The sequence below is a fragment of the Homarus americanus genome, unplaced genomic scaffold (assembly GCF_018991925.1).
Source record: "Homarus americanus isolate GMGI-L3 unplaced genomic scaffold, GMGI_Hamer_2.0 scaffold30867, whole genome shotgun sequence".
In the NCBI taxonomy this organism is placed as follows: domain Eukaryota; kingdom Metazoa; phylum Arthropoda; class Malacostraca; order Decapoda; family Nephropidae; genus Homarus; species Homarus americanus.
The window spans coordinates 133,435-157,611 of record NW_024748846.1 but is presented as its reverse complement, the minus strand read 5'-3'; the positions used below and the strand labels follow the sequence as shown (position 1 = coordinate 157,611).

Here is a 24,177-nt window from a genome sequence, read left to right as displayed (position 1 = left end):
GTCCAATTCGTCTATCAAAGGACTGAAAGAGTTGGTACACTTAGCTGTTGTTGTCATCTCACCACCAGTTTGGTCGTCCCTCTCCTCACAACCTTCCATTCGCCCGAGTTTTCGTCAGACACCTGTTTTCCTTGTCTCGTTTCTTCCTCCATCCTAGCTATCACTTCTTTTAATTTCAAGATTTCTTCCTTGGCCCTCTCTAACTCGGCCCTCTAAAGGGCACAGCTCTGTTCACAAGTAGCACTAGCCATTACTGACAATTAATCCTCTGGAGCTAAGCGACCTTTCCTCTAGTGAGGTCAGAACATCACCGATAGGTTACATATGGTGTAGGCGTCGAGTGTGGTCACTTGATTGACAAAATCTTTCAATTCAAATATATAAGAAACAAGGAGTCAACATATAGATCAACTATAGATCTGGTAATGTTTGAGCTGGACTTGTGACCTGATGCCCACGGCCGTTGCATCATACACCTGGTCGAGTAGGTCCTCCAGGGTGTTGGAAAAGGTTCTTGTTCCTCACCTGGGTGGAGTAGGGAGTTATCATTTGTCTCCTGGTGTAGTTATGAATCTTTCTTTGCTTCTCATCCAGTGTTGGTGGTGGTGAGTGTGTCTGGTCCGGTCAGGTCAACATTGACCGCTAAGCACTGATTGTCGCTCTAACAGTCGTTTCTTTCTTTCCAGTTGAAATTGTCACTATTGTATATCACTTGTGGGTCAATCTTTGCACTGTACTGTTGGAGTGAGGATGGGGAGAGGGAGATGGGGCAGGGGAGGGAGGTGGGGCAGGGGAGGGAGGTGGGGCAGGGGAGGGAGGTGGGGCAGGGGAGGGCCCGACAGACCAGGCTGGCAGCTGTCTCCATGGCCAAGAGACGACGGGCAGCGCCGACGTCCTCACCCTATGAAGGCTGGAGACGGAGTGTGTGTGTGTGTGTGTGTGTGTGTGTGTGTGTGTGTGTTTATGTGCAAGTGTGAACGTGTGTGTGTGTGTGTATCACAGGACGAGAAAAACACCAGACAATTTTCGTCCATTGAACATAAATATTTTTCTCTTTTCCCAGGAGGAAGAGGAGGAGGAAGTGGAGGCATGATGCACCCAGCCACAGAAGCCCCATCAGCGCCTCCTTCAAGATTCACCTCGTTAAGGATGTCATAGTCGACGCAGGTGCAATTGGTTTTCCTCCTTCAGAAAAAATCCGACCAATCACCACACTGTTTTGTAACAAGTGACGTTAGAACCATGGCAATGACGTCAAGACCGTAGTAATGCATCTGGTGACTAGTCAATCTTGGAGGGGACACCATGTCGTTATATAGACAAAGTAGTTCGCAGTAGTTAAGGCCCTGGAGTCATTAACCCTGACGAGGAATTTGGGTTTAATTACTCACTATGGATGCTAGTAATGAATTCAAGGTGTATCTCTCTAATGGGTCGTCCTCAAAGGGGAAGAAGAATGAGGGGGAAGGAACGGGAGTCAGACAGAGACTCGTCCCTGTGATAAACAAAGTCTTCTCACCTTCACACTTCATGTTGGCTCAGAGGAAGACAACGGTGTATAAAGCGATCTCGGGCGTGTCGTTCCAAGATATTGACGTGGGAGGAAAGAAGAAAACAAGTGGTAAAAGAGATAAAGACAAGAAGAAAAGTGAGAAGAAAGATCAGATATATACGCCAGGGAGTGAAGGAGAAAGATCCTTAGTGAGTAGTAAGAGTGACAGATCTGTGTTAAGTGGCAGAGGAGATGGTAAGAAGCATCGTCATAGTCTAGGTAGCCATAGTGACCGGCCTACAACTTTCCTCAGCGAGAATCTGGAAAAGTTGGGGTTTTCTTCGAGCGATAAGAAGAACCGGTTGAGGTCAGCCTCCAGATCGCGGAGTGTAAGTGCCACTGATAACCTCTACCTCTCCCAAGTTGGTGAGGTCAAGGTGGAAGAGCCGCCGGAAAAACCACGAAGATCGAGGTCCGCTTCACGCCCTCGTAAGTCCGCGGCGTCGAAGATCCCGTTACCGACAAGTGGGAAGGTAAACAGAGGCAACGCATCGGCTATCGGCAATCCTGTTGACGGCCAGAAACAAGAGAACGACCAAACCAAAGACGAAGAGAAAACGGCCAATGATAAACCAGAAGAGAAGAAACAAGAAAGAGGAGAAAACGACTGTGAAATAAACGATAAAGACGCATACTGCCGATCACGAGGAAGACGAAAATCGGCCAAAATCGGGGAGTTTGATCATGGTGAAGGTAGAGACAAGATAAAAACCGATAATAGAGAGAGAGATAATGAGAAAGACGACGAAGATGAACCAGAGGGAGGGTACTACAGCCTTGAGAAAGCAGAGAAAGGGACTGGTGAGATCAGGTTTATATACGAGGCCCGACCCGCCACTGAGGAGTACTTGGAGAACGACCAGTGTGTGGAAGCTATCTACGTATGTCAGGTGTTTAGAAAGGCCTTGGAGGAGGAGGAGGATGATGAACACACGTACGAGAACTACCAGGTAATTAGGATGACTAAGGATGGGAAAGTAATCACAGATGATGATGAAAATTATGAGAATTATCAGGTAATTAGGAGAGTTAAAGAACAAGAGCTTCAAGGTGTCCCAGTAAAGGTTTCAGAAACTACTAAAGAGGATGAAGACTTGTATGAATCTATCAATTTCGTGGGGCAGAATCCCTTGGCACTGACACGTATGACGGCTACCCAAGCGAGACTTAAGAGGAAGACGAAAGAGAATGAAAGGCCTTTAGGTTCCACTGATTCGATTCCATTTATTGACGATAGTGATAACTCGGCGGATGAGATCGAACGCAGGAATCCCGCGTGTCAGAGTTCAACGTCACCGAGTAGCATCACCATTATCACCATCACACAAGACGAGAATATGAAGTTTAAACAGAATTTAAGTCATCCGCGAACAAGGCTACCGGTGCTTCGATCACAAGACGAAGGTATTACGCTGACGGTACAGGAAGCAAAGTGTGATTGTGACCCAGTGGAGGATAGAGTTGATGAGACAGACACAGGTGTTAGTGAGAAACCCAAGATGTCTTCAGATGCACCTAAGCGTCCGACGAGGTATTCCTATCCTTCGGCGTCTCCTTTCGTACCCAAACTGCGCGACAAGATTGGCCTCAGGTTGTCGAGGTTTTCATCTACTTCCGAAGAAGGTGGAGGAGGCGCAGGAGGTACCGAGGCCAGGGGTAAAGGCGAGGTGAAGGTGAAGAAGAGTTTGAGTCACAACGACGTACAGATTCACCTCAAGAATAAAGGCAGCGTCCAGGTCCTCTCGGAGTCATTTTCCGACGATGACATCAGGCAGAATGAAGACTTTGAATCCTTCTCCGAGACAGATTCTGATCTTGATAACTTAGACTACGAGTTATTTACCCCTAAATTAGGTAAATCCGGTGGGCATAGATCTCCAACAAAGATCAAGAAGAAACCGAGATTAAGATCGCTCTCTGCATCGCATGTGGGTCCCCTTGCGGCCTCAACACCTTGCAGAACCCTCACCAACTCCCCTCACACCCCGGATAATCACCACGAATCACCTAAGACGTTTCAAGATCTCCTGGGGGATAAATATTTAAACCCTCCAGAGACTGACGGTGATTCACAGTCGGGTGGTGATGCCATCATGCCAGAGAAACTTACGACACCCTTAATAATCAAAGAAAATAGTGATGCAACTCTTCGTGGTCCAGGTGATGTAGTGGTCAGTGCTCATAGTATTGGTGGCAACACGGCTCAAGTGGGGGACAGAGTTATATTAGATGATACACTTTCCTTCACCTGGTCTGACGCTGAGAGTGAATTCGAGTTTATTGATTTTAATAAAGCCGCGCCCCCGAAGACTTGTGTAGTGTATCAGGAAGTCACAGTGACGTCTAGTGTCTCGGGAACCACTCCTACTACTGCTACTACTACTACAAGCGGGTCCTCTACCACCGTCAGGACAAAGAAGAAGTCTGGTTCCTCCGTCAAGAGAGCTCAGAGCATGAAAGGTAAGTCACATTTCTACCATGTAAAAGCAGTTAAGATTTGTTTAACCCTTGAATACGAGATGGAACTTCCCCCACCTGTATAAAATCGTCTGGCGTAGTGACGGGATTAATTAGCTGTCTGGTAGAGAGTCAGCAAACCACATCATTCACTTGTGCCAAAAAGTGAGGCTAAGTTGGTATGGTGAGTAAGCACTGAGGAACTTGGGCTTGGGAACTCCGAGTGACTTGAGACGATGGACGAGGAGGTGGAGACGAAAGCTGGAGGATTTGTGTGTTTTCCAATATTGCTGAGGATCTATGGCGCCTGAATATCAGCATAGGCCCAGTCAAAAATGAAACTTTCACGGATTAAGCTGAGTATTAGGGTGATTGCAATGGGTCGTACCTCGTTTAATGATTGTGGGCTGGTTGACTTGGGCACTGGTGCCACATATGAGGTCTTCCAGTCAGCTGGGCATCTTGGTTGTCTGAGGGAAGCATTGATGATGGAGCAGAGGGGTTTAGTAAGCCCCGGGGAGAACTCCTTGTAGAGTTTCATTGGTAAGTCAATGGGGTGGTGGAGCGCCTTAACTTCAGTTTGTCCAGACGTTTTGCTACGTCAAATTCTTCTACTAAGTCAGTGGGAAGGGAGCTGGTAGGTAGGCAGGGAGAGTGGTTGTGTCAAGCCGGGGGAGCGTCTGGCATATAGTAGCGAAATGGTTGTTTGATTGCTCAGCTGCGTCACCATTAGTGAGATGGCTAAGGAAGGGGAGGGGGTGTGTCTTATTGTTTAGTCCACAGTTTTTTAAGCTGTTGTTGGTCTGCTTCAGGTGTTGCAATGGTTGAGTAGTGAGACCTCTTTGCGGTGCGTATTTACATAAGAAAAAAGGAGTCTGCGATAGGCCGGTTGACCTGTGCATGGCAGCTCCTGTCGAGAGTTACTACCACACTCTATCATCCATGAATCTATCTAGCCTCCTTTTAAAACTTTCCAGAGTTCCAGCACTTACTACAAAGTTGCTAGGCTTGTTCCACTCGTCCACCACCCTATTTGTGAACCAGTTTCTTCCTATCTCCCTCCTAAACCTATTTCACGGATGGCTTGGTTGTGAACGGACTGGTAGCGGTTGTGGTCATTGAGATGAAAGGCTCTGTCTCTCTGTTGCATAAGTCTTTTGATCCGAGGTGTGATCCAGGGCAAGTCAGCTGGGTGAGATCTGACGGACTTCTCGGGGAAGAAGTGGTGGTGAGCTTCCGTGGAGGTGTTGGTATAATTTATCCATTTGGTGTCCACGTCATCCACGCTAAGTACTTCAGTCCAGGGATGGTGTGTGTGTGTGTGTGTGTGTGTGTGTATGTGTGCATGAGTACAGGTAAATGGGACCTGGATGTTAATTGATTTACGGGTCGTGTTCTGGGATAATGGTTAGCCAGTGCAGTTGGCGAGTTGTCCGGTCTTCTCGTACTATTCATTAACACTGGGTCATACAGCTCGATAATTCAGGGTGTGGTTGTTGTGTTGGCGACAACTTCTACACCTGAAACACTGGGTCATACAGCTCGATAATTCAGGGTGTGGTTGTTGTGTTGGCGACAGCTTCTACACCTGAAACACTGGGTCATACAGCTCGATAATTCAGGGTGTGGTTGTTGTGTTGGCGACAACTTCTACACCTGAAACACTGGGTCATACAGCTCGATAATTCAGGGTGTGGTTGTTGTGTTGGCGACAGCTTCTACACCTGAAACACTGGGTCATACAGCTCGATAATTCAGGGTGTGGTTGTTGTGTTGGCGACAACTTCTACACCTGAAACACTGGGTCATACAGCTCGATAATTCAGGGTGTGGTTGTTGTGTTGGCGACAGCTTCTACACCTTAAGCAAATTCACACCTAGGTGGCCCTTGAATCGGCCATCCTCGAACAAGACAGTTGAGTGAACCTAATCTAACCTAACCTAACCAAACCAAACTCAGATCGCAGGGAGCAACATTGTTTGGCATTAAGGGTTCAACTCAGCCAAGACACACACACACACACAACTCGTACACACACACACACACACACACACACACACACACACAGGGAAGTATTAATGGCCAGGTGTAAAATGTTGCGTTTTTGTCACGTGTTTTTATGTCACTTGTGTGGCGAGAGAGAGAGAGAGAGAGAGAGATTATTTCACAACTCTAATGACAAGATAGGTGTACAAATTTTCCTAATATAAATAATTCAGTCAGGTGTGGGTGCTATCACTGTTCACTGCCACATAGGACAGACGTTCATACACAAGAGGACCAAACCTAACCTAACCTAACCTAACCTAGACTCTAGCTCCCTACTATTCCTCCCTCCCTCCCTCCCTCTTCTACGCCTCCTTCCTCCCTCCCTCTTCTACGCTTCCTTCCTTCCTCCCTCCCTCCTCTCTCCTTCTCACCTACCCTCTCTCCTCCCTCCCTCTTCTACGCCTCCTCCCTCCTCTGTGCCTCCTTCCTCCCCTCCCCTCTTCTACCGCCTCCTTCCTTCCTCCTTCCCCCCTCTCTCCTTCTCACCTACCCTCTCTCCTCCCTCCCTCTTCTACGCCTCCTTCCTCCTTCCCTCCTCTCTCCTCCTCACCTACCCTCTCTCCTCCCTTCCTCTTCTCCTCCTACTCTTAACGACCATTGACCCATTTCCTCACTAAACAGCCCAATTATCCTACACATCATTAACCTACATAAACAAATCATTAAGCCTTGTTTATTAACCTTAATTACAGGTGTTAAGTGACGTGTGGTTGACAGAGAAATGAGGGGACACCACCACACCATATATAACCTAACCTGACCTAATACTAACCTAACCTAACCTACCCTAACCTAACCTACCCTAACCTACCCTAACCTAACACTAACCTGACCTAATACTAACCCTAACCTAACCTAACCTAACCTAACCTAACCTAACACTAACCTAACACTAACCTGACCTAATACTAACCTAACCTAACACTAACTTACCCTACCCTAACCTAACCTAACCCTAACCTAACACTAACCTGACTTAATACTAACCTAACCCTAACCTAACCTAACACCAACTCAACCTAACCTCTAACCCAACACTAACCTGACCTAATACTAACCTAACACTAACCTACCCTAACCTAACACTAACCTGACCTAATACTAACCTAACCCTAACCCACTCCTAACCCAACCCTAACCTACCCTAACCTAACCTAACCCTAACCTAACACTAACCTGACCCAATTAACCCTAACCTAACCTAACCTAACCTAACCCTAACCCAACACTAACCTGCCCTAATACTAACCTAACCCAACCCAACCCTAACTCTAACACTCAACCTGACCTAATACTAACTCAACCCTAACCTAACACTAACCAAACCTAACCTACCCCAATCCAAACCTAACACTAACCAAACCTAACCTAGTTGTCTAGTGAGAGTCGAAGATTTTAATTTCTGTAAACTGTAAACTTGACCACTGTAGTGAGGTGACCTTAAAGTGGTAGGTGTAATTAGTGCCAAGGGCGTGGGGTGTGGTGGGGTGGGTAGGTGGGTGTGGGGGTGGCTGGGTGTGTGGGGTGGGTGGGGTGTGAGGGGGGTGGGGGTGGAGGGGTGGGGTGGTGTGTGTGGGTGGGTGGTGGGTGGGTGGGTGGATGGGTGATGAGATGGATGAGGGTGTGTGTGTGTGTGTGTGTGTGTGTGTGTGTGTGTGTGTGTGTGTGTGTGTGTGTGTGTGTGTGTGTGTGTGTGTGTGTGTAGTGGGGGAGTAAGGGAAAGAATGAATCTAGTGGTATTAAGGCCCTCAAAACACCCACGTACGGGACAGGGTAAACTCTCTAGTATCAACAGACAATAACTAACCCATGACACAACCCTTAGTCACCCCCGCCTTACCTCCCCCTGCCTAAACGTCTTCACTTCCGAATTATAACTTCCTTTCTCCTATCTTCTCTCACACTATCTCTACAACAACAGTCTCACCCCTCTCATCCTTCTCCCAGCCGCACCCCTCTCTCTCTCCCCCAGCCTCACCCCCCAGCTCCCACCTCTCTCCCCCAGCCTCACCCCCTCTCCCCCAGTCGCACCCCCTCTCTCCCCCAGCCGCACCCCTCTCTCCCCAGCTCACCCCTCTCTCCCCAGCCTCACCTCTCTCTCCCAGCCTCACCCCTCTCCAGCCTCACCCCCTCTCCCCAGCCTCACCCTCTCCCCAGCCGCACCCCTCTCCCAGCTGCACCCCCTCCCCAGCCGCACCTCTCCCAGCCTCAACCCTCCCCCAGCTCACTCTCCCCAGTCCACCCTCCCCCAGCCGCACCTCTCTCCCCAGCCTCACCCTCCCCCAGCTGCACCCCTCTCCCCCAGCCGCACCTCTTCCCCAGCCCTCCCCCTCTCCCCCAGCCGCACCCCTCTCCCCAGCCGCACTCTCTCTCCCCAGCCGCGCACCTTCCCCATAACCACTACGAGTGTCAATTATGGGTTAGGTTATGGATTACCTCAGCTTATGTAGGCGTGACAAGGGTGTGTAGGTGTGTGTGTGTGTGTATGTGCAGAGTGTGTATATGTGTGTTTGTGTGTGTGTGTGATGGGTGGTGGGTGGATGTCTTGGGTAATGTGGCACTGTGTTTGTTTACATGGTATTAAAACATATACAGTTGCTCAGACATCTGGTACAGTGATTGTGTCTGGGTGATGTGGCACCACTGTGTTTGTTTATGGTATTAAAACTCCCGAATGGCCAAGAACCTCACAGTAATAGCTAGAGTAGAGTTGCTAGATAAACAAACACAGAGTTGCCACATATCATAAACACACCAGTCACTGTACCAGGTGTAAGTGTAATTAACTGTACAGAGAGAGAGAGAACACTGATTGCTCTACACACACAGTCGAGAGGGGAAGTGATGGATGATAGTGAGGAAATAAGCTAAGCATTAAACAGCTACTTCTTATCAGTTTTCCAGAAGAATCACGAGGAAATGAGAGAGGTGGAACTGATATTTAGGAGAAATGAAGACGAAAATTTATAGAATATCACTCAGAAAAGAGGAGGTTCTTATGAGGATAAATAAATTAAAGAAGACAAATTTTCCTCGAGTTTTGAAAGAGTGTAAGGAACAGATTAGTCGACCCTCGTAGATTTATTTACAAAATCATTAGACACGGAGTGGTTCCAGACTTGTGGAAACAGCGGTACCCATATTTAAAGAGGGCGACAGAGCATCAGGCCAAATTACCGGCTCATCAGTTTGATGTCAGTAGTGGGGAAATTTCTTGAATCAGTTATAGCAAATGGCATCCGATCGCATCTAGAGAAAGCAAATTAATCTACGACTCTCAACATGGGTTTACAAAGGGAAAATCTTGTCTAACAAATCTGCTGACGTTTTTTAGGAAAGTCTTCCTGGTAGTAGATAATGACGAAAATTACCATGCTATTTGACAGAGTACCGCATCAGAGGCTTTTGAGAAAAGTTAAGGCTCATGGTATCGAGGGAAAAGTTTTAAATTGGATAAAATCATGGCTCATCGATAGGAGTCAGCGTAGATGGTGTTATATCTGAGTGGGGCCGTGTAACCAGTGGGGTTCCAGGAGTCAGTATTAGGCCCACTCTTGTTCATAATCTACATAAACGATTTACAGTAGATACTGGGATCAGCAGTGACATTAGCAAGTTTGCAGACGACACCAAAAGAGCGGCAGATTAATTCAGGGCAGGATGCAAATGCATTACAGGAGGATTTAAATAAACTGCGGAGTGGTCAGAAACAAATGAAATTCAACACCAGCAAGTGCAGCGTACATAAATGGAAGAACAAATACTTATAATGTACAGCCTTAACAACATCAACCTAGAGAAGTCGACTTGTGAAAAAGAGACCTAGGGGTTTTGTAAGCCCGACCATGCCCAGGAAAACAGTGCGTTAATGTTCGAATAAGCAAAAAGAGAATATTGGGTTTTATATCTAGAAGTGTAAGTAAAAGAGTGCATATTGCAACTATATCTTGCACTAGTCAGGCCGCCTCTCGATTATGCTGTTCAGTTTTGGTGCCCTATTATAGAATGGATATAAATTCACTAGAGTCGCAGCGAAGAATGACGAAAATGATTCCGACTTAGAATCCTTCCATATCAGGATGTATTTATAAAGAATCAATAAAGGAGATATAGATAAAGTTCTTATAATATCCGAGCAGGATAGGACTCGAGCAACGGATTCAAGTTGGATAAGTTTAGGTTTAGGAGGGAGATAGAAGGAACTGGTTCACAAATAGGGTGGTGGACGAGGGAACGCTTAGCAACTTTTGTAGGTGCTGAACGCTGGAAAGTTTTAGGAGGAGATAGAGTCATGGATGATAGAGAGTGGTAGTAACTCTCGACAGGAGCTGCCATGCACAGGCCAACCGGCCTATTGCAGACTGCTTATGTTCTTATACATACATACGCCATTACATACATACTTACATACGCCATTACATACATACATACGCCATTACATACATACTTACATACATACTAGACGGTCAGCCACAATTAAGTCATTGCTAATGTGTTCATGGTCAGAGAGAGAGAGAGAGGTGGACATGTGTACAGTACATGTAATTAAAATTACCAATTATTTAACGTAGTTGTACACGTGTTTATCATTTGTTCATAATAACCTAAAGAATAGTTGAAATTTGTTCACGTATGTTCACTAGATAACAATTTATCCAAGAACACTTAACACCTGTACAAACTTTTATTCAATTTGTTCACTTTGTACACTTTCTATAAGCTAACCTAACCTAACCTAATCGTAACTATATGTACTGGGGAATGTACACCCTTCATGTACTGTACACATAAGTGGGTTGTGTGTACAGACCTGTTATGCACACATGTACGTAATTTGTGTACTCGTAGCAGTGTAAGGATGAACATATTGCTAAATACTAAATTGCCTCTAATTACCTGTGTGTGTGTGTGTGTGTGTGTGTGTGTAATAATAAAATAATAATAATTAACTGTTTATTGAAGAGCTTGGCAGCCAGAAGGCTGAAAATATACAGTTACATATTTGGGAATACATGAATTACAAATAATATACAAGTTAACATAAGTGACACAAATAAGACATATAATAACTAGATGGGGAAAGCTCAAACTACAGTTCATTTCAAAATAAGTGACAGTAAGAAGTAGTGTTTACTGGGAGTGAATACACTGATTTATTACAAGTTTGATAATTTTACAATGGTTGGACTGGGCTGTTCTTAGCGATCAGTGTAATGTATGGGCTGGATGCGGTTGTGTGTGTGTGTGTGTATGTGTGTATTACTCACCAGGTCAGGCTGCCATAGAGGGGGGTATAGGCAAGGTAAGACACGGTAATCACCACAGATAAGGTAATGAGTGGGACAGGTAGGTTGTCTGTCTGTCTGTCCCCTCCCTTCCTCCACCCTTGACGGAAGTATATGTGAACAGTAGTAGCTGAGGAGGTCGTCCCTGTCTGACTCACCCGTCTACTCACCTGTCTACCAAAGAACATAAGGAGTCTGCAATAGGCCGTTGGCCTGTGCATGGCAGCTCTGTCGAGAGTTACTACCACACTCTATAATCCATGAATCTATCTAGCCTCAAGTTTTAAAGGTTCCAGCACTACTACAGTTGCTAAGCTTGTTCCACTCGTCCACCACCCTATCTAGCCTCCTTTTAAAGCTTTCCAGCGTTCCAGCACTTACTACAAAGTTGTTTGTCCACTCGTCCACCACCTTATCTAGCCTCCTTTAAAGCTTCCAGGTTCCAGCACTTACTACAAACTTGCTAAGCTTGTTCCACTCGTCCACCACCCTATTTGTGAACCAGTTCCTTCCTATCTCCTCCTAAACCTAAACTTATCCAACTTGAATCCGTTGTCCGAGTCCTATCCTGCTCGGATATTATAAGAAGTTTATCTATATCTCCTTTATTGATTCCTTTCACCCACTTAAATACTTCTATCATCTCCCCGCACTCTTCGTCGTTCTAGGAATGCAAGTTAAGTTTCTTTAACCTATCCTGATACGGAAGGTTTCTAAGTCCCTGAATCATTTTTTTCATTCTTCGCTGCACCGACTCTAGTGAATTTATATCCATTCTATAATAGGGGCACCAGAACTGAACCGCATAATCGAGGTGCGGCCTGACTAGTGCAAGACATAGTTGCAATAAGACCTCTGCACTCTTGATACTGTTTCGCCGTCTCTTAATTTACTTTAATATCCAGGTTCTAGGCGTAACCAAACAAAAAAAGTGAAGTAAATTAAAAGGGAATAAAAATAAAGTAAACCTTTAAGAATTTAATTAATTAAATATTAACACAATAAAGAGCCTCGTGGGCTGTCACAGCAAATTGATTCACCATCGAAACTTTTAAGACAAATGATACGAAACATCGAAATCTCAAAAGAATAAAAAATAAGCATTGGATTACGTTAACACTGCATAAACATATAAAACTAACACTGAAATTAACTGAATTATAAATGTAACTAAGCAAATACTGATGGACATAAATAGAGACTTAAATAGGTACTCAGATATACCACATTGGTGGCGACAGGAACAACACAAATAAATTAAGTATAAGAAACAGGTGACAAGTGTCACTCAAAGGATGTGAACTGTATGACAAGAGGACTGAACTAACCCGTCAGTTGGTGGGTCCTATATATAAGGTCGGCTCCCGCCACGCGACCCGCCGGTGGGTCGTTTAACGATGCAGATGGTCGTTTAGAAACAAAGAATGCTTGTTACAATACTAAATGGGTTTGAACAAATAATAACAGTTAAAACCTTAACAGCACAGGTTAAGGTGACTAGATTATATAATAGTGAATACAACACATTATTACAGGAATAATATGGAACATGGAAGCATGTTATATAAAAAAAAAAATAGAAAAATACGACACGGTCGTAACAATACTTACACTTCTAGATATAAAACCCAATACTCTGTTTGCCTTATTTCGAACATTAACGCACTGTTTTAGGCCGTAGGTCCGGACTTCTAAGTACCCCTAAGTCTCTTTCACAAGTCGACTTCTCTATGTTGATGTTGTTAAGGCTGTATACATTATAAGTATTTGTTCTTCCAATATTAAGTACACTGCACTTGCTGGTTTTGAATTTCATTTGCCATTTTCTGACCACTCCTGCAGTTTATTTAAATCCTCCTGTAATGCATTTGCATCCTGCCCTGAATTAATCTGCCGCCCTATTTTGGTGTCGTCCGCAAACTTGCTAATGTCACTGCTGATCCCAGTATCTGCTGTAGATCGTTTATGTAGATTATGAACAAGAGTGGGCCCAGTACTGACCCCTGGGGAACCCCACTGGTTACACGGCCCCACTCAGATTTAACACCATCTACGCTGACCCTCTGCGTTCTATCGGGAGCCATGATTTTATCCAATTTAAAACTTTTCCTCGATACCATGAGCCTTAATCTTTCAGAAGCCTCTGATGCGGTATTCTGTCAAGCTTTGTAAAGTCCAAGTCAGTGGTTCTCAACCTTGTTTGCCCCATGCACCCTTTCACCATATGTCAGAATGTCATTCCTCCTTTCAAGATTGGCTGCCTCAAAAAGTGCATTCCAAATAATATGCATATAATACTGAAAATCCTTTATTTTTTCCATATTAGTATCAGTTCCCCTGAAAACCTGAGGGGGGAAATTCCCCCCTGGTTGAGAACCCCTGGTATAAGGAAATAGCATCGTAATTTTCGTCATTATCTACTACCTCAAAGACTTAACTAAAAACGTCAGCAGATTTGTTAGACAAGATTTTCCCTTTGTAAACCCATGTTGAGAGTCGTAGATTAATTTGCTTTTCTCTAGATGCGATCGGATGCCATTTGCTATAACTGATTCAAGAAATTTTCCCACTACTGACGTCAAACTAATGAGCCGGTAATTTGACGCTGATGCTCTGTCGCCCTCTTTAAATATGGGTACTACATTTGCCTGTTTCCATAAGTCTGGAACAACTCCAGTGTCTAATGATTTTGTAAATAAATCTACGAGGGGTCGACTAATCTGTTCCTTACACTTTCAAAACTCGAGGGAAAATTTGTCTTCTTTAATTTATTTATCCTCATAAGAACATCCTCTTTTCTGAGTGATATTCTATAAATTTTCGTCTTCATTTCTCCTAAATATCAGTTCCACCTCTCTCATTTCCTCGTGAATTTCTTCTGTGAAAACTGATAAGAAGTAGCTGTTTAATGCTTAGCTTATTTCCTCACTATCATCCATCACTTCCCCCCCTCTCTGACTGTGTGTGTAGAGCAATCAGTGTTCTCTCTCTCTCTCTGTACAGTCAATTACACTTACACCTGGTACAGTGACTGGTGTGTTTTATGATATGTGGCAACTCTGTGTTTGTTTATCTAGCAGCTCTACTCTAGCTATTACTGTGAGGTTCTTAAAGGCCATTCCGGGAGTTTTCATACCATGTAAACAAACACAGTGGTGCCACATCACCCAAGACATACCAATCACTGTACCAGATGTAAGTGCAGGCGACTGTATATGTTTTAATACCATGTAAACAAACACAGTCGTGCCACATTACCCAAGACATCCACCCACCCACCCATCACACACACACACACACACACCTACACCCACACCCACACCCACACCCTTCTCACTGCCTACGTAAGCTGAGGTAATCCATAACCCAACCCATAATTAAAACTCATAGTGGTTGTGGGTTACCTTCCCCGTCCTTGTGAAAAAGGTTGTACCCTTCTATGTGGTACTCTGATAAAAAGTTTTTGCTCGCCAGATTCATCTAAGTTTCGGTGATTGCTATGACGTCTACATTCTCGGTACATACAACCGCTCTCAGCAAGTCTATTTTATTTCTAACGCTCCGACTGTTTGTATAGTATACATTTAAACCTACTCTTCCCTGGTCCTGTTTTACCCCTTGTCCTGAGCAACTAATTTTACTCCCCAGGACCAGCTTGTTTTTTGACTCCCACTTACCCCGACGTCTCTCTACTGGCGAAACCCCCCCTTCGGAGTGACAATTTCACGCTCCAGGGATGCAGACAACGTCTTTACCCCCTCACGAGACAAGTGTACTCCGTCGCGACTGTACAGGTAGTCGTTGCCATAGAATGGTTGCCAGTTATCAATGAACGCCCAACTATTCCTTGCACAATGGTTTTCCAGTCGATAAATTATAGCAATTGCCCAGGACATCCATTCACGACCAACCCCTCTTCTAGGCAAGACACCACATACTATCGGGATCCCTCCCCTGTCTCTAATCTTCCCCAGCGCCTCCCTCTACCTCTTGAAAAGTTCCTCACTCCTAACCTTTCCTATGTCGTTTCCTCCCTCACTAAGACACACTACTGGCTTGGTACCCTCCCCTGACAAAACCCTATCTATCCTCTCAGCTACACGCCCTATCCCAGCCCCAGGAAAACACACCCTATTCCTACGTTTCCTATCTCTTGCACAAAAAGTCCTATCTAAGAACCTCACCTGGCTGTCCCCAACTACCACGACCTTACCACTGGGCAGGGTCTGAACAACTGCCCTTTTCTCTCCTGGCACCACACCGTCCTGCCTCTTCTATTCATCGTCCTGCCTCTTCTATTCATCGTCCTGCCTCTTCTCTTCCTCGTCCTGCCTCTTCTCCTCCTCGCCAGCTTCCTCCAACACCTGGTAGGGGTTACTGCACTCCACACCCTGGTCAACTTTCCTGAGTCTGACCCTAGTCCCCTTGGAAACAACCACTCTCCACGCCTGCTCCTGAGGGCTTCGTTCTCCCCCTTTAAAACGTCTCTCTCTCTCTCTCTCTCTCTCTCCTCAACTGCTCCCGCTGACTTAACAGAGTGGCCAGGAGGTCGTCTTTCCTCACACACCGTCCCTCTTCCCCCACAACACAACGATGCACGGCGGCCATATCCTATAGTCACCAACACGAGCACGTAGGGGCGCGTCCTTCTCCAAGCTAGGGCAGGTCGTTACCATACCTGTCCACCTCACCTGTCTACCTTACCTGTCTAATTACCATACGTGGACAGGTAAGGCTTAATGGTTAGGTGAGTGGGGTTTAAGTGAGTATATATGTATGTATGTATGTATGTATGTATGTATGTATGTATGTATGTATGTTCAAATCAATTAATAAAAAAATAACTGATTTAAATCTCCATCTCAAGGTCACACACACACACACACACACACACACACACACACACACACACACACACACACTTGCTTATGGCAGTCCATCGAAGTGCGTGACGACGTTGTTCCAGATGTTATTCCTCTGATGCCACAGTAGATGACTATGGAGTCCATTCCTACAGTTCTTGTTGTATAGGTGACGGGGATGTTGTTCATTGAGAGGAATTATGCCTTGAGCCCTCTGATGTGGTTGGGCTCGTTTAGTAGCTCTCTTTTGGTTCAGTGAGGTCTCAAGTGTTTCCGCTCCTCTATGACATGTTGAGCGCCATAAGGAACGGTCTGAGGCTAGTTGCTCCAGTGAATTTGGTTGGATATTACAGCACTTGAGTAGAGTTTTAGAGTGGTTCTTATATCTCTTTTCTGTCCTCCCACCGAGCTGTTTCCATGTGAGAGCTTGCCATATAATATTTGTCTTGGCCGGTGGTCTGGCATCCTGATAACATGTCCAAGCTAGCGTAAGTGTCTTTTAGCTAGCAGGGTTTCAATGCTGGTCGTGTTTGAGCGACGGTATAGTTCTTCACGAGTCACTCTGTCTTCCCAGGATATTCCAAAGATACGCTTAAGGCAGCTAGTGTGGAAGTTTACCAGCATTTGGATATGACGTCTGTAGGGCGTCCAGGCTTCTGAGGCATATAATAATGTAGATATACAAACCGCGAGATAAACTGTAGTCTTCGTTCCATATTTGAGGTCATTGTTGAGAAAGACTCTTGTTCTCAAACGTCTAAATGCAGCTGAGGCTAAATTGATTCTGGTTTGAATTTCCATATCCAGTGAGCAGGTGGGTGTGAGAGTGCTACCAAGGTACTTAAACTGGGTTACTATTGTGATAGGATCTCCATTAATGTAGAATTGTGATGTTTCTATTGGCGGAACAATGGGCTGGACAAAAATCTCAGTCCTCTGGGAGTTAATTTGCAAACCAAGCGAGCTGTAAATACCTGAGATCACGTCCAGTGCACGTTGCATAGATTCTCTGTTATGTGTCATTATTGCCCAGTCGTCTGCATACTGTAGTTCTATGACCTGAGTTGTTAAGGTCTTTGTGTAGGCTTCCAGACGTCTAATATTAAAAAGGCTTCTGTCAAGACGGTACCGTATGCCCACACCAGCATCAGGCCCAAGGGCATTGTGTGAGAGTTGTGCTACAGCCAGCAAAAAGATGTTAAACAACACAGGTGCCAGCTCACAGCCTTGTTTTACGCCCATTTGGACACTAAATGGTTCTGACTGCACACCACCCACAAGTACCCGGGCTTGCATTCCATCATGCGTCTGGCGGAAGATGTTTAGAAATCTTGGTGGTACACTGACCCTCTCCATCATAGTCCACAAAAGTTCTCTGTTTACTGTGTCGAAAGCTTTGGAGAGGTCAATGGAGGCGGTGTAAAGGTCTACATTTTGCTCTCGACTCTTTTCTTGAATTTGCCTAGCTGCGAAGATCATGTCTATTGTACTGCGATCCTTCCTGAAGTAACATTGGGATTCAGGAAGCGTGTTCACCGTTGGGTGTTGGGTGTGTCTTGATAACATGACTATTGACAGGATCTTGCCAGCAACTACAAGGAAGGAGATGCCCCAGCTACCACAGATTGCTTGGTCACCTTTATTCTTAGAGATTGTTATGACATTTGCAGCTTTCCACACACACACACACACACACACCTACCTGTATCATGTGCGTCTTTCCCTGTCTAGTTTGTTTCCTTGAGTATAATGATTTAACCCCTTAAAGTATGATGATTTAACCCCTTAAAGTATGATGACTTAACCCCTTAAAGTATGATGAATTAACCCCTTAAAGTATGATGATTTAACCCCTTAAAGTATGATGACTTAACCCCTTAAAGTATGATGAATTAACCCCTTAAAGTATGATGATTTAACCCCTTGAGTATGATGACTTAACCCCTTAAAGTATGATGATTTAACCCCTTAAAGTATGATGATTTAACCCCTTGAGTATGATGATTTAACCCCTTAAAGTATGATGATTAACCCCTTAAAGTATGATGATTTAACCCCTTAAAGTATGATGATTTAACCCCCGTGAGTATGATGACTTAACCCCTTAAAGTATGATGATTTAACATTCAATAAGTATTTTTTTAGGACTTTGTCGTCGAATTTTTGGGGACATGACTTTTTGGTAATTCCCCTGTGGCTCCCCTGTCAATATCTAGGAATATCGTAGTCAAGGAGTCTATATCATACAATAGACAGTATAGGACATCTCTCTCTCTCTCTCTGTCTCATTATTCTGCAAGACATAAATAATTGATCCTATAGGAGAGGCCATAGGACCTACACACACACACACACACACACACACAGAGACTTGGGTTGATGTACACTCTGCTTAAAGTAAGAGCGTCGTTCTGCCTACAGCCTTGGTCAGGTGTGCAGAGCTGGCTTGTGTGTGTGTGGAATACTGATTGGTTACCTGCTGTGTAGAGGCCAGGTGTGGTGTTGTGGTGAGGAGGTGGTGAGGGGGTGGTGGGTTGTAGTGAGGGGTTGGTGGTGGTGTTGTGGTGAGGTGGTGGTGGTGTTGTGGTGAGGAGGTGGTGGGTTGTGGTGAGGAGGTGGTGGGTTGTGGTGAGGGGGGAGGTGGGTTGTGGTGAGGAGGTGGTGGTTGTGGTGAGGGGGGGGTGGGTTGTGGTGGTGGGGTTGTGGTGAGGGGGGGTGGGGCTGTGGGTGGTGGGCTGTGGGGAGGGTGGCCAGGTGGGGTTGTGGGGAGGGGTGGCTGTGGTGGTGGGTCAGGGGAGGTGGTGGCCAGGTGGTGGGTTGTAAGAGGGGGTGGGCTGTGGTGGTGGGCTGGTGTGGGAGAGGGTGGGCTGGTGGTGGTGGGCTGTGGTGAGGGGGGGGTGGGTTGGTGGTGGGTTGTGGTGAGGGGGGTGGGTTGTGGTGGTGGGTTGTGGGTGAGGGGGTGGGTTGTGGTGGTGGGTTGTGGGGAGGAGGTGATGAAATGAAGAATAATTTTGGGGAGCTCACAGTGGTTGTAGGGATGGTGATGATTGGGTGGTAAGTAGTTGTGGTTATAGTGATGGTTGTGGTAGTTGTGGTTATAGTGATAGTTGGTAGTTGTATTATAGTGATAGTTGTGGTTATAGTGATGGTTGTGGGTAGTTGTATTATAGTGATGGCTGTGGTAGTTGTGGCGCAGTGATGGTTGTGGGCTAGTGTGATGCTATGGTGGTATTGTGGCTATAGTGATGAAGCTGTGGTGTAGTGATGGCTGTGGGTGAAGCTGTGGTGTGTGTGATGGCTGTGGAGGAAGGGGTTATAGTGATGCAGGTGGAAGTTGTGGCTACAGTGATGGTTGTGGTAGTTGTGGCTATAGTGATGGTTGTGGTAGTTGTGGTTATAAAGTGACGGTTGTGGTAGCTGTGGTTATAGTGATGGTTGGTGGGTAGTTGTGGTTATAGTGATGGTTGTGGTAGCTGGTGGTTATAGTGATGGTTGTAGAAGCTGTGGCTATAAAGTGATGGTTGTGGCGGCTGTGGTTATAGTGATGTCAGGTAGTTGTGGTTATAGTGGATGGGGGTGGTAGCTGTGGTTATAGTGATGGTTGTGTAGAAGTTGTGGTTATAGTGATACGTAAGTAGTTGTGGTTATAGTGATGGTTGTGGTAGTTGTGGCTATAGTGATGGCTAGTAGTTGTATTATAGTGATGGTTGTGGTAGTTGTGGTTATAGTGATGGCCAGGTAGTTGTGGTTATAGTGATGGTTGTGGTAGTTGTGGTTATAGTGATAGCTTTGCAGGTGTAGTGATGGTTGTGATAGCTGTGGTTATAGTGATGGTTGTAGTTGTGGTTATAGTGATGGCTGTGGAAGTTGTGGTAGTGATGGCTGTGGTAGTTGTGGTGCAGTGATGGCTGGTAGCTGTATTGGTGATGGTCAGGGTAGTTGTACAGAAAGATGTCAGATAGTTGTGGTTTATAGTGATGGTTGTGGTAGTTGTGGCATATAGTGATAGCTGGGTAGTTGTGGTTATAGTGATGGTTGTGGTAGTTGTGGTTATAGTGATGGTTGTGGTAGTCAGGCTATAGTGATGGCTGTGATAGTTGTGTGGTTATAGTGATGGTTGTGGGTAGTTGTGGCTTATAGTGATGGTTGTGGTAGTTGTGGTTATAGTGATGGTTGTGGTAGTTGTGGTTACAGGTGATGGTTGTGATTGTGGTTATGGATGGTCAGTGGTAGATGTGTTAGTGATGGCTGTGTGGTTGGCTATAAAGTGCTGTGGTGTAGTGATGGCTGTGTGGTGGCTAAGTAGTGGTTGTTTAGTTGTTGTTATAGTGATGGTTGTGGTGTAGTGATGGTTGTGATTGTTGTGGTTATAGTGATGGTTGTGGTATTTGTGGTTATAGTGATGGTTGTGGTTTTGAAATAGATGGCTGTGGTGCAGTGATGGCTGTGATAGTTGTGCTGGGTAGTTAAGTGATTATGTGTAGTGATGTTGCGGGATAGGTTATAGTGATGGTTGTGATAGCGTGTAGTTATAGTGATGGTTGTGGTAGTTGTGGTTAAAGCTGTGGTGCAGTGATGGTTGTGGTAGTTGTGGTTATAGTGATGGTTGTAGTGATGGTTGTGGTAGAAGTTGTGGTTGTGATGGTTGTGGTGTAGTGATGTTGTGGTTGTATATAGTGATGGTTGTATTTGGTTATAGTTGTGGTTGTGGTTATAGTGATGGTGTGGTTATTGATGTTGTGGTAGTTGTAGTGATGGTTGTGATAGTGTGGTGCAGTGATGGTTGTGGTAGTTGTGGTTGATGGTTGTGGTGAAGTGGTTATAGTGATTGTGGTAGTTGTGGTTGTGGCTATAGTGATAGTTTAAGTAGTTGTGTGTGGTATAGTGGTTATAGTGATGGTTGTGGTAGTTGTGGTTATAAAGTGGTTGTGGTGAAGCTGTATTATAGTGATGTGAGCTAGTTGTGGTTGTGGATGGTCAGGTGTTGTGGTGTAGTGGTGTGGATAGGCTGGTGGTGTGCGAGTTATTGGTTATAGTGATGGCTGTGGTGTAGTGGATGGTGGTGGTAGCTGGTTATAGTTGTGGTTATAGTGATGGTTTGGTGGTGATGGTAGTTGTGGTTGTGATAGTGTAAAGTGGTTGTAGTTGTGGTTGGCAGTTGTTAGTGATGTGTGATAGTTGTTAGTGATAGTTGTGGTTGTGTAGTAGTGATGGTTGTGGTGGTGGTTGTGGGTTATAGTTGTGTGTTATAGTGATGGTTGTGGTAGTGGTTGTGGTTTGTGGTAGCTGTGGTTATAGTGATGGTTGTGGTAGTTGTGGTTAAAGTGTGGTTGATGGTTGTGATAGTTGTGAAGTGATTTGTTTTAGCGGTTATAGTAGTGATGGTTGTGTTGTGGTAGTTGTGGTTTGTGGTGCAGTGATGGCTGTGATAGTTGCGGTTATAAAGTGATGGTTGTTTTTAGCTGGTGGTTATAGTGATGGTTGTGGCATAGTGATAGCTGTGGTGCAGTGATGGTTGTGGATAGCGTGTGGTGCAGTGATGGCCAGGTTATAGCGATAGGGGCCAGGTTATGCGATGGCAGGTTATAGTGATAGTTGTAAGGCATAGTGATGGTTGTGGTGTAGTGATGCATGTGATAGTTTGTGGTTATAGTGAGGCGGTTGTGGTTATAGTGATAGTTGTGGTTATAGTGATGGCTGTGGTGTGCAGTGATGGCTGGGTGATAGCTGTATTATAGTGATGGTTGTGGTTACAGTGATAGCTGTGGTTATAGTTATTGGTTGTGGTGTAGTGATGGTTGTGATAGCTGTGGTTATAGTGATGGCTGTGCAGTTTGGTTGCAGGTTGTGGCTATAAAGTGATAGCTGTGTCATAGTGATGGTTGTGGTGCAGTGATGGCTGTGATAGTTGTGGTTATAGTGATGGTTGTGGTAGTCAGGTTATAGTGATGGTTGTGATAGTTGTGGTTATAGTGATGGCTGTGATAGGTTGTGGTTGGTAGTGATGGTTGTGGTAGTGATGGTTGTGGGTAGTTGTGGCAGTGATGGCTGTGATAGTTGTGGTGCAGTGATGGCTGTGATGAAGTTGTATTATAGTGATGGTTGTGGTGCAGTGATGAGCCAGGTAGTTGTGGTTATAGTGATGGTTGTGATAGTTGTGGTGTAGTGATGGTTGTGATAGTTGTGGTTATAGTGATGGTCAGGTGTAGTGATGGTTGTGATAGCTCAGGTTTATAGTGATGGTTGTGATAGCTGGTGGTTATAGTGATGGTTGCGGTAGTTGTGGTTATAGTGATGGTTGTGGTATTGTGGTTATAGTGATGGTTGTGGTAGTTGTGGTTACAGTGACGGTCAGGTTTATAGTGATGAAGCAGGTAGTTGTGGTGTGAAAGTGATGGTTGCGATAGTTGTGGTGTAGTGATGGTTGTGATAGTTGTGGCTTATAGTGATGGTTGTGGTGTAGTGATGGTTGTGGTAGCTGTGGTTATAGTGATGGTTGTGGTTATAGTGATGGCCAGGTGTGGTGGATGGTTGTGGCTGTGGTTATAGTGATGGCTGTGATAGTTGTGGTGTGTAGTGATGGTTGGTGATAGTTGTGGTTATAGTGATGGTTGTGGTGTAGTGATGGCTGTGATAGTTGTGGCTATAGTGCATGGCTGTGATAGTTGTGGTTATAGTGATGGTTGTAGAAGCTGTGGTTATAGTGGATGGCTGTGGTTATAGTGATGACAGGTTATAGTGATAGTTGCGGTTACAGTGATGGTTGTGGTAGTTGCGGTTATAGGTGCGGTTGTGGTGAAGCTGTGGTTATAGTGATGGTTGTAGGTAGTTGTGTGGTTATAGTGATGGCTGGTGTGAAAGTGATGGGAAGCTGTGATAGTTGTGGTTATAGTGATGGTTGTTTTAGTTGTGGTTATAAGCAGTGATGGGTTGTGGTATAAAGTGATAGTTTTTCGTGGTGTAGTGCGATGGTTGTGATAGTTGGTGGTGTAGTGATGCATGGTGATAGCTGCGGTTATAGTATGCTGTTTTAGTTGTGGTTATAGTGATGGTTGTGGTATAGTGATAGTTGTGGTGTAGTGATGGCTAGATAGTTGTGGTGTAGTGATGGTTGTGGTTATAGTGATAGTTGGTGGTTATAGTGATGGTTGTGGCTATAGTGATGAGTTGTGGTTATAGTGATGGCTGTGGGTGTAGTGATGGCTGTGATAAAGGTGGTTGGTAGTGAAGGTTGTGGCTATAGTGAAGGTTGTGGTTATAGTGATAGTTGTGGTTATAGCGGATGGAAGCTGTGGTGGCAGTGATGGTTGGTGATAAAGGTGGTTGATAGTGATGGCTGTGTTATAGTGATAGTTGTGGTTATAGTGATGGTTGTGGTGCAGTGATGGTTGTGATAGTTGTGGTTATAGTGATGGTTGTGGTGCAGTGATGGTTGTGGTAGAAGTTGTGGTTATAGTGATAGTTGTATTATAGTGATGGTTGTGGTGTAGTGATGGCTTTGAGAGCGTGGTTATGATGGCTGTGGTAGTTGTGGCTGGCAGATGGCTGGGTGGATAGTTGGTGGTTATAGCGATGGTTGTGATAGTTGTGGCGTAGAAAGATGGTTGTGGGTTAAGTTTTTCTATGGACAGGAGATGAGTGAGCGAGCCTGTTGGGGGCCAAGGATAAATATGAGGAGGAGGAAGAAGAGGAGGAGGATGGAAGAAGAGGAGGTAGGGAGGGAAGAAGAGGAGGGAGAGGGAAGAAGAGGAGAGAGGGAAGAAGAGGAGGAGGAGGGAAGAAGAGGAGGAGGAGGGGGAAGAAGAGGAGGAGGAGGAAGAAGAGGAGGTAGGAGGGAAGAAGAGGAGGAGGAGGGAAGGAAGCAGCAGGAGGAGGGAAGAAGAGGGAGGAGGAGGGCAGAAGAGGAGAGGGAGGAAGAAGAGGAGGAGGAGGAAGAAGAGGAAGTGGAGGAGGAGGAGGAAGAAGAGGAGG

General features: G+C 45.3%; 1 protein-coding gene across 1 annotated transcript in view; it reads left to right on the top strand.

Moving 5' to 3' along the window:
• Positions 1 to 24,177, top strand: part of LOC121880469 — a 112,395-nt gene that overhangs the window by 9,019 nt on the left and 79,199 nt on the right. Inside the window, exon 2 of the mRNA XM_042387664.1 lies at positions 1,064 to 4,012. Coding sequence (XP_042243598.1) covers positions 1,393 to 4,012 — 2,620 coding nt within the window. The 5' untranslated portion in view covers positions 1,064 to 1,392. The remainder of the gene's footprint in view (positions 1 to 1,063; positions 4,013 to 24,177) is intronic.